General features: G+C 35.8%; 1 protein-coding gene across 2 annotated transcripts in view; it reads right to left on the reverse strand.

The window, feature by feature from the left end:
- Nucleotides 1-10,727, reverse strand: part of ATF1 (activating transcription factor 1) — a 35,571-nt gene extending 24,844 nt beyond the window's left edge. Inside the window, exons 1-2 of one of the 2 annotated variants that reach the window (XM_039352030.1) lie at nucleotides 10,681-10,727; nucleotides 8-125 (exon numbers count right to left, since the gene is read on the reverse strand). In XM_039352030.1, coding sequence (XP_039207964.1) covers nucleotides 8-125; nucleotides 10,681-10,712 — 150 coding nt within the window. In that variant the 5' untranslated portion in view covers nucleotides 10,713-10,727. Of the gene's footprint in view, nucleotides 1-7; nucleotides 126-9,662; nucleotides 10,102-10,680 lie in introns of those variants that run through there. The other variant, XM_039352031.1, reaches the window with a different exon arrangement.
- Nucleotides 10,728-11,631: the final 904 nt, after the last annotated feature.

Genomic DNA, 11,631 nt, shown 5'->3' on the forward strand with positions numbered 1-11,631 from the left:
TTTTTACCTGTTGAGAAACATGAGAAAGTTGAGCTTCCTGTAGAGTGGTACCTTGTAAAGATGCTATTTGTGGAGATGTTGATGAATTGTTATTACTGGTTTTGGGCACCTCATCCATAATCAGTCTATAATATATCAAAGATACACAATATGCATAGTTAATTGATACCTTTTCAAAGTATATCTAACATATTCAGCTATGTTTACTGTGAAATATAAATAGGATATGGTGTCAATAATATTAATATAGATGATTCAGGGATATGAATTGCATAGTGAAACGAATGGAACTTATAGAAATGCAAGTACTTTAAAGATATAAACTTATACATATTAAATGGGAATAAAATCCACTACACTCAGTAAGTCTGAATGAAAAGTATAGGATTATGTACTTTCAACTTTCGCTGCTGCTATAACTTTCTAGGCTTTCAAAATATGTAATACATTTCCACTGAGCCAGATGGGCCAGTTTCCAGAATTTGAGGTAATGTTTATTTAAAATATTTTATAGGTTCTTTAGACTATAAAGCGATCATCACTCTTTACTACTATACAGTGTTACAATTAGATATTCCTAATTATTCACATGTTCAGGACTGACTTTTTCTCATATATGTTCTAATAATTTTCACTGGACGCATAAACTATTTATATTATAAAAATATCAAAGTATGTATCAAAATATATTGAGTATCCCTACCACTTGATATTAGAAGTAGTCCTTGTTTAATTACACTAATTGGGATGGAAAACTGAAGAGAGTCGTAGTAATAGTAGTGCAGTGGTTAGAATGCTGTACTGAAGGCTAACTCACTGCTCACTCCAGGAGTTCAATTGTGAGTGGTTCAAGGTTGACTCAGCCTCCCATCCTTCTGTGGTCAGTAAAATGAGGACCCAGATTGTTGGGGGCAATATGCTAAGTCTGTAAACTGCTTAGAGAGGTCTGTAAAGCACTGTGAGGCAGTATATAAGTCTAAATGCTATTGCTATTTTGTTGTTTCCTCCAGGGAAAAGGAGTAAGATAAAGAAGTTAGTTTTTATCTTTGTATGCTTTAGAACTTTCTGCATTTGTATTGTTGTACCTGCAGCATATTTAAGTACTATTGCCTAATCAACCGCACTATGGTATACAAAATGTTTAAATAAAGGTACCTCCAAACACATTCAAGTTGATTTACCAGCTCTAAGCATGTTACAAAAACTTGCCTGACAAACTGACAAAAAAATATTTTCAATGGAAATGTGACTCACTGATTTTTCCGTGCTGAATTCAACCACAGGAGCTTAATCTTGAAAGTATGCTGAGTATAAAAAGTCAACCCTCAGAAGGTTCCATTCTCAACAACCCCCACAAAATTCTTCAACTGGACATAAAGCGATGGCTAACTGTATACCACTCCCTTATTTTTCAGAACAATACTTTTTATTCCAGCAGTAGAATCATTCCATCGATATTATTTCCAACTTTTATACTTTGAAAATTTGCAAGGCTATGCAACAGTACAAAAAAAGTATACATATCCTCCTTTGCAAAAACAAACAAAACCTAGGAGAAAGGCCTCTAAAATTCCTCTAATACAGTGGTTCTCAACCTTTTTAATGCCGTGACCCCCAACCGGTCGTAAGTCGAGGACTACTCAACCGGTCGTAAGTCGAGGACTACTCAACCGGTCGTAAGTCAAGGACTACTCAACTGGTGCAGCACCGTTTGCAGAATGGGACTTTTGGCAGGCTCAGCAGGGCAGAGACAGCCTGGACAATTGCTATTGGCTTTTGAAAGCCAATAGAATTGGATTCTATTCAAGAGAGTCTATTCTATTGGCTTTCAAAAGCCAACAGAATAAAAGGGAGTAGCACAGCTAAAGAAAAGGGGAAAAAAATGGTGGACTGCGTTGTTTGGCGACCCCTATGAAATGGTCGTTCGACCCCAAATGGGGTCCCGACCCACAGGTTGAGAACCGCTGCTCTAATATAAGATAAATATGCAGAAAAAAAACTTAAGTTGAAAGAAGAAACAAATGGAATATATGAAAAAGAATGCATAAACATAAAAAGGTGAGTATGTTATTTCCTGATTGGCACTGAACTACAATTTAAAAATGTTTCCAGAGAATATTGGGAATAAGGGATGATAATGAGCAAATTGTTTAATCTGAGTTGGGCAGTATATAGAGTCTTTGTTGTAGTAGGATTGAGTGGTATTTTCTACAGATTAATGCAGCTGGGGTAATTTGAAATCTTAACACAATTCATGTGAGATTCTATCAAAAAAAATAACTAGCCCCCAGTCTGTTTTCAGTTTTCTTTAGTATGGAACAAATTTAAGAGACTAATAGTTTGCCTATAAGCTATAAGATTGTGTTTAAAAAAAGCCACTCTCAGCTCCCCAACATGATTCAGCACAATTATTGTATATCCATGCAATGATTGAAATAGACTATCAAGAGCTGATTTCCATGTCTTCTTAATGTACATCATGTCTTCATAAGATGTGCTTGCAGTAATTAATGGTTTATGAACATGAGCTTTCAATCAAGGTAGTCAAAAGTACAAAACTCTGCAATATTACTTATTGCTTTTTTCTCCAGTTTAGAAACTCCACAGTAACCTGGAGTTTCAGCTTTTATATTCAATGTGCAAGTTAGAAGGCTGTGTCAGTGGAGGATAACTTCAGGGAATCTTGAAAGAAGGTACAACAGGTACACTAAGCAGGATCACATTGTATTACAATATTTTGCTGCTAGCACCACTTGTACTTTTCTAATTCTGTAGTTTTCCAGTCTGGTGATCCTAAACAAGAGATTCAGTCAAGGTGGACTTGCTTTCCTGAAAATTAGCTGATCCATCATTTCCAATTTCAATGTGCAGCAGCTAAAGAATACAGATGATATTATAGAGTCCATTCTCTATTTAACAATGAGATACAACATGCCAATGCTCAATGAGAACTTATAATGAATTTATTCCAGAGAACATATTAATGTAATAGAATGGTATTGGAAGGAGATACCTTCACAGGAAAAACATGTGATGGGTTTCCTAAACAATTTGAAAACAAGATATGTGCCCTTATTGTAAACAGCAAATTAAAATTTTAAATTATTGCTGCCGCCAATATTTGTAAAACAAGATTTTGAAAAACTAGTATAGTTTACAGTTTGAAATGATAACACCCAAATCAAAATCTTTTATAGAATGAGATATACAGTTTAAGTGACATGAAAAACTAGCATCATTATAGAATACTACAAAGATTGCTGGATTTATATTTTAGAAGATTGAAGCTATGACAACATATGATCTCATTGTTAATTCCTTGTATCACTTTACTATCAATAAAAGGATGAACCATAGATTAGAACAGACTCCAGCCAACATATTACATTCTACGCTCAGTAATGTAATTATCATGTTGTCTTACATTCTGTCTTTTCAACAAATATTTTCATTCAAGGAAAGGCATGATAGAGGAGCCAAGAAAAAAGAATAGGAAAAATAGTGCCACAACATTTGTATTAGGATTCAACTTTGGATTTAGCCATCTAAAAATAAAATGGCAGTTATAAAAATGTATTATGATTTTTATTTATATTCATATAGGTCTTTCATTGTAAATAATTTGAGAAGAGCCAAAATTTTGAACTGAATCAAATTTATTTCCTTAATTAGTAAGAAAAGGAACACCCCTCCCTTGCATATTCCGTTTTTCCATCCAACTAAAAAACAAAGAAACCACCACCTGACATTAAAATTAGTCTGTACTGTACTGTACATGAAATTTAGTTTGGTACAGACGTGATAAAAATTATCAAAGTGCCCCGGACATATAGATAAAAAAGGGGTAATCAGCTGGTGGTGAATGTTCTCGCAGAACTGGCAGTATACTGTAGAACATGAGCTATGGTACCCATGTCGCAGGGGCACCACCAGCTTTTGTGGGGGGATTTTCCTATATTTCCCTTCCAGGACAGTTGTGCAGAGAACATTAAACTGAGCTAAAGGTAAGGCTCTCCTGACTTTGGGAACTGTGATATAAGTAAAAAGCTGGTTTAGGAACTAAAATTTGGTTATTAGCTTATATTATTAGGAAACAAAGCAGCAATTTCAGTTTGACCTACTATTTTAAGATCTTTTGTCTTAGTACTAATATAACATGATCTGACTCTAAGGTTAAGAGCCCAATTTCTTTTGGATCACTATTTCCCAGGAAGATTTGTAGTTGTTTGCCAATATTAGATGTTCACTGGGATTGTTGCATAGTTTTAACTGTTAAGTAAAGATAGTTATACAAAGAATCTACTGGCTCCTACTTCCTGCAAAATACTGCATTTGGAACCAGCAGGTAACCTGGAAGATGCTATTTAGAAATTTTGTTTGAATCTTTTCTAAGGCCGTCATATGGTCCTAAATAAGTTCCATATAACAACGGTGCTCGAGCTTTAGCTGCTAACAATATAATTGCAGCATGGTAAACAATAAGTTTGTAAAGCTGATGCAGATCTCTGTGTATTGAGGAAGGTAGTCCAGGTGGATGTCTATGGAGATTGTCAATCATTTAGGTCAATAGGGTGTCCTCAAAGTGCTTTTTCCAAAAGGCAATTGGACTTCCTTGTTTTTTTTTTTCTTTGAAAACATGTTGCTTCACATCCAAGAAGCTTCTTCAGGTTATGTTTCTGCTTTCTGAAAATTGAAAAACTATTCCTAGATATCTAAAAATGAATGGACTGCCTACCTAAGTTACAGCTTCTCTGTTTTCTGCATTTAAAAAAAAATAAGAATCGTATTCTTGGTGTTATTTATTTTTTGTTACTCCTCAATACATACAAAAGTGATTTCAAAGCTCTTTTAAGGCCAATGGAGGTTAATGACAGAATTATAATAAATTTGTATGTCTTTGGGATATAATTTAGACATATATAAAATATAGAGTTATTTAAATGAAGACCTAAGGAGTCTATATAGCAGTTGAATAAAACTAGAGCCACTACACATCCCTAACTCCCTTGCTTATGCGTATTTCCTTTATGACATATCCTTGACTACTGCACGTAACCTTCAAAATCATATATTCATGCACTTTAATGAGGAGCAAGAGTAGACATTTGTCAACTGTGGTATTTTTTAAATTTATACCATAATGTACTTCTAGATACTATGCTGGAAACTGATTTGAAATTGATAAATGCTGCATAGAGGAATTGTCCTATATTATGGGTATTCTTTTCTACTAGATGTTGCAGTACCGTGTTCACCCCTCAGAAAGTCTTCAAATTCAAACTACAGATAGCCCTTGACTTATGACCACAATTGAGCCCAAAATTTCCATTACTAAGCAAGACAGTTGTTAATTGAGTTTTGCCCCATTTTATAACCTTTTCTGACACCGTTGTTAAACAAATCACTGCAGTTATTAGATTAACCATGCAGTTGTTAAATGAATCTGGCTTCCCCCATTCACTTTGTTTGTCAAAAGCTAGCTGAAAAGGTTACAAATGGTGATGACACAACTTTGGGACTCTGTAACTCATAAATACACGTCAGTGACGCAGTGAGTTTGACACCGTGATGATTGTAGAACCTGAATCAGCTTATAGAGAATAGGAATAAGCTACAGAGGTTTGTAGCTTAAAAAACTTTATAGGTGAAATCTTAAAAGCACACACTGCTGAGCATAATGGATTTACTTTAGAGTAAGCATACATTAAGTGCATTGTGAATATGCTTTAATTATTTGCTTTTCTTAATAAAAACTGATTCTAAGATAGCAAATTTTCAGAAACTCCTAATAATTGTTACTGCTATTTTCCAATAACATTAAATTACATTCACATTACTATGACTCTTATTTTTATCTAATGTTTTTCTCTTCTATGATATACTTATATTCCTTAAAGTATACTTATTGCAAGCTATAAAAATAGGAATAGAATATTTACTTAAATTACCTGCACTTTAAATATTTCATTATTGTCTGCTAAAATTTAGTCAGTAATTTATGCCCCCATTGACATAATTATCTCCAGTACTTAATTAAATGGAGATATAATGCAATAATAGAATCCTAATTTCTTACTGTTTTAATATCTGTTATTTTCAGATGCTTTATTCTAGTAGGGACTTTCTGAATATCAGTCATTCAAAACAATAAATGTATATTTAAATACTAGCTTTCCAGTAACACTAAGGAATAATGTAATTTATTTTAAGTCAACTATTAATATTATGAAGTCATGGAACTTTGGTTTTTACATAACAGCACTGAGATTATTGTATGCACAAAGATGGAAAGATTCGGCATTTACTACAATGGGGGAATAGAATAGTTGGTGAAGATGATGGAACTTGTTGAGATGATAAAATGACTTCTTTGATCAGAGAAAAGATAATATATACATTCATTGCTCACTGGAAACCTCTTTTAGCCTTTTTGCATGAAAGAAAAAAATGAACTTATGATTCATGGTTTTGATTAGACAAAATAGATTATAGAAAGATTATGTTGTAACTGTAGAATAAGAGGTAAATTTATAATTGTATTTACAATTGCTACAAAGATCAGAAGCTACTACTTTGTATCTTTTCTTTCTTTTCTATTTTTCTTTTACTTTTTCTTTCTTGCATTCTTAGCTTTCTCTTTGATTTCTTCTTTTTCTTATGTTAATATGATTTTTTAAAAAATCTTTAAAAAGATTTTTAATAAAATTATACAAAAATATCTATTATGCAAAACATTTTTCATTCCCAACATATAGATGATAGGCAAGAATAAGATCAACATTGCATGGCTTGATCCAAAATGAATTGATAAGAGGATGAGAGTTTCTGTTTTGCACCATATATTATTATCAAAGACCAATTTTTATAATTATTTTGTATGTAGGGGCATCTCTATTACACTCATTCAGAGTTGCTTATTTTTTGGTGTTTTGGTAGAACAATAGTATGAGATGATAAACTATTAAAACTAAAATTTTATATGTTAAAAGAAATTTAGTGAATTGGAGAAATCTACACCATTCAGCCATTACTGTTAAAAAAAAATCATTCTGTGTGGTTTCATAACTCTTATTAGCCAAAGGGCTAAGCATTCAGAAAATAGCTTCCACTTTTTGTATCACTTTTTAACACAGCAAATAATTTGAATAATAACATCTACTATCCTTAGTCTACCTACATGTTTTAATACTGTTAATCTAGTATTAGTTGGCAATGCAAATGCTATTCTAGAAAGATAAAAATGAATTAGAGTTCTTGAGTAATTGTAGCAACTTAAAGATACTTCTTTAAAAATAATTTATTAATTTATTTATAAAATTTATTGGCCGCCCATCTTACCACAAGGTAACTTATGCTAACTTGCATCTGTACATATCATAATATATGTCATATCATGTATGAATTTTTACTGCATTTGAATAATTGTGCCTAAGTACTAATTTTTTGCATAAGAATATTGACTGATTGATTGATTGATTGATTGATTGATTTTATGCCACCAAGTCTGTTGTTGTTATTTGGTGACCACATAGATAGAATTTCTCCAGGATGGTATTTCTGCAGCTTCATCTTTTAATTCCAGTAGTGGAATTATCACCATTATAGTGAAGTCTACCCATTTTTCTGCAGAACGTCCTCTTCTCTTTCCTTCCATCCTTCCCAAAATTCTGCTTCTAATTATGTTAATAATCTTTTTAATTTTCCTATTGGTTTTCTGTTTTATCTTTTTCTTCATTTTCAGTTTAAAAAGTGGTTTAATATTTGAACGTATGATTATTTTAACAGAATGTAAATAGATGTAATAGAGACTATTGGGAAAAACACTCCTTTTATTTTAGAATATTTTGATAGTGCCTCTTTAAATCACTAAGCCAATATTATAGCATGCATTTAATAGAAATAATGTAAGAACTCAGTTCTAAAATTGATAAAAAAAAGTTTTTGATAGCAACTCAATAAAGAGATAGGCCTGCAGGAGACATCTATGCTCAAAATGCAAAAAAGGAGCTAATACAGAAATGTACCATTTTTTTCTTAAGTGTTCTAATTGTAACCATTTGCATATATTGAAAAACACAATTTGTTATTCATATTTTAGGCACATTCATCTTTTTATTTATTTTATGAGTTTGGAATTCTATTTTCAATATAAAAAAACGTTCTACTCACAAAACGCATACACTTAAATAAAACTGAGACTAAAAATAAACTCAAGAAAAACTTGATTGCATTTTGAACAGACCCTGAGAGCTACTCTGAAAGATTCAATAAACGGTTATGATAAAAAGATTTTAAATAAATCAATTTACAATAATTAACGATTAAATAAAAATCTGAAAAAATAAGACTCCACCTGGTACCAACAAGTATCAGTTTGTATCAGGCAAATCTCCTTGGGAAGAACTACTGGGGGAAATGATTAAGCAAGTCTTCTCTCTTCCCCATGAAATGTGTAGCAAACTAGTTTCAATAACTTCACACACAAGGTTAGCAGTGCCTTCGCACACTCTTCCTCCATCTGCCAGCAATGCCCTTTTGAATGCTACATAGGACAATTTGCACAAATTGTCTATGTCTAATTAATAGACATAGATTTCACATCAGACTCAAAGTAATACCAGCATTTCAACCTGTGATTTTAATCATTACAGATTTGGGGGAAACAAATAAAAGTCCCCAGTACAACTGAATGAGAGACAGCTGAGCTCACCTACATTAAAAGATTTCAGGCCATCTCAAAGGTCCCAATATAATGTAACTCAGTATAATTACTGATAGAGCATGTGTAATCTGTCCTATATGTCATCTCTCTCCCTCCTCTTCACTCCCAAGTCTAATTTAAATCATATATTAGTCTGTACATCTGAAGTGAGTTGTAGTTCACTAAAGCAAATAAATGCCTTTTAGTAGAAAACGGCCCTACAAGACTCCGGGTTTCGAGCTACCATAGACTAACACGATTCTCTTCTCAGACGTTTTTAAGCTACAGTATAAACATTATTGATTCAGGCACTTGACCATCTGCTGAAACTGGGGAATAAATTCTACCTAAGCCCAGTATTTGCACTGGCACCAACCACCAGTGCGGCGGAGTATCTGGGAAGCCCGCTGACGACTTCTGTGACATTTGCTGGCTCTAAAAAGTACTCCTATCCCCTGGCGTCGGCACATGTTAAAGTCGGCTCTGCCTGCGAAGCCAACGACCGGAGGAGAGTAAGCGGTGTAAACTGACTGCAGACGGATCCCAGCGAGTAGCGAGAGCTTAGGCAAGCCTTGCCCTGTTTTGTGGGCACCATAGTCTTTTGGACTGATAAGCCACGGCAGGAAGGTAGGATGTCAGCGGGCGAGCCCTAGTGCTTGTGCAACAGCTGGGGACACCAACGCAGCGCATCGCTGCCTTCCCTCCCGCCAAATTCCAACCGCTTCCAAAACTTTCCTCTCCCCCCCCCCCGCGTCTCACGCCTTTTTAAGCGCGCGTGCCCTGTAAGGGGTCGCCCAACGCCTACTCTCCCCGGACTTTGCTCAGCCGCTTCTCTCCCCGCCCCCTCCCCTCTCCTGGCTCTCCCTTCCTTCCTCTTCTCGCTCGCGCTCGCTGGTTCCAGTCGCGTCCGATCTGCTTCGCGCTCTAAATTGAGTCGCTTGGCCGTCGCGCCCGCTTTTACCTCAGAGGCTTTCCGGGCTTCACCTCGATTTCGCGTTGCCCAGAGGGAATTGCCCTAACACCTCAAGAAACCAGACCCACCGGTACTTGTCAGCATTACCAAACTAATCCCCGCCAGGGGGACGCTACTCTGCGGTTGCTCTTGGTGGGCGGGTTGTGACTATAGAGTGCGCCGGAGGCCAGTGCTAGAGTTGGCTACCGCCTGATAACAATAGAGTTTCTCTTTTCCCATGGTCTAGACTAACCACAGGCTGGAACCAGAGAGTTGCACGTCTGTGGGCGCTAGAGCGGCAAAGCGATGGGTATTCTTGAGGCCTTTGGAGTCTGGTTTTGTACCCTTCCGTGCCTTTTTATTGCGGAGCAAAGTACCACTAAGTTTACATACATAGGATCGTATCATGCTACTTAAGTGTACTCAGAAGTGACTTCAAATAAGCAACTTACAGATGCAGTGGCCAAGCGAACAATAAAACAATTCAAACACAGGTGTGCATTTAAAACAGTTTGATCAATTCTAGTCCAGACTTTACGTTCCGGCTGGGAATTTAAAGTTGAGAGCTGATAGTGCACATCTTCCTTTTCTGTGCAATGGGAGGAAGTGAAAGAAAAGTTTGGACCTAAAAAAATCCATTCTTTTCATCTTGAATTCAGAGATTTTGTTTTCACAAGAAATTACTGAAGGGAGGAGGCTTTTGGTTTGGACATACATTTGAAATGTTGAGAATTTGTGCACCCTCACAAAATGATTGCCTATTCACCAATTAACCTCTGTGTTGGCTGTGGCTAGTAAAAAAAAAAAAAAGCCCGGCTTAGAGGACACTAGTGTGGGAAGTCAGAGCCCCAGAGAAGGAAATATTAAAAGGGCAGAAAAATATATTTTTCCTGAAAAGAATTTTTAAAAGCAGGAGCCAACTCTGCCCCCAAATCTCTCTGTCCCAAATAGGAGCCAGCCCTATACAAATGCAAATGTTAAACCATCAGAAAGTTTGTCAAGACAAAGAGACTTAAAATCTGCATACCTCACCCAAACTCTAGGAGTCATTAGCCCCATCACCAGGGAAGCAGGATATAATAAGATTAAACCACAAATATCAAAGCCTAGAAAAACACTCAGAAATAGCCTCAAAGTTCATGCCACAGGAACAGGAAACTATTCCAAACAAAAGGCTAGAGGGGGTATAAAAACCTACTACACATGTGCTCAGCCCTTTTCTCTGGTCTTTCCTGCAAGAACCATCTTTCTGCCTCTTCAATAAACTGTAACCTTCTTCCCAAAGCAGTCGCCATGTTGCTTATTTATTCCCAGCTTGGATGAACCAGGATGAAGACTTTAATCCAACACTAGAAATAGTTCCTCAACGTGATGAAATGATATCCATTAGGTCAGGGGTAGGCAACCTTGGCTCTTTTATGACTTCAACTCCCAGAGTTTCTGAGCCAGCCATGCTGAGGGGAAAGGGAGAGGTTTCAAAGCTGAGCCATGCTGGCTCAGGAATTCTGGGAATTGAAGTCCACAAGTCATAAAAGAGCCAAGGTTGCCTACCCCTGCGTTGGGTCATGAAGAATTGGAATTGACTGAATAACAAGTGGTGAGATTGCTCATCACTTTCTTTTATTAACCAAAGTTATCTTGGCATTTCTTCTCAGCAGTCACTATTTTTATATTTATTTTTATATGGGTTTTAGCTGCATTCTTGTAAATATATTAGAGCAGGGGTCTTCAAACTTTGCCTTTTTATGACTTGTGGACTTCAACTCCCAGAATTCCTCAGCTAGCGTGCCTGGTTGATGAATTCTGGGAGTTGAAGTCCACAAGTCATAAAAGGGCCAAGTTTGAAGACCCCTGTATTAGAGGCTGGTATCATTGTTTTGCAGCATGCCTATGAACCATAGAATTTTAAACAAAATACCTGCTTTCCCTTACTAGAGATAAAAGACTGATTACCTCAATCAATGTTTCCTTAACATGG

The sequence above is a fragment of the Crotalus tigris genome, unplaced genomic scaffold, assembly GCF_016545835.1.
Source record: "Crotalus tigris isolate CLP2741 ecotype Arizona unplaced genomic scaffold, ASM1654583v1 scf7180000018397.643900, whole genome shotgun sequence".
NCBI classification, from domain to species: domain Eukaryota; kingdom Metazoa; phylum Chordata; class Lepidosauria; order Squamata; family Viperidae; genus Crotalus; species Crotalus tigris.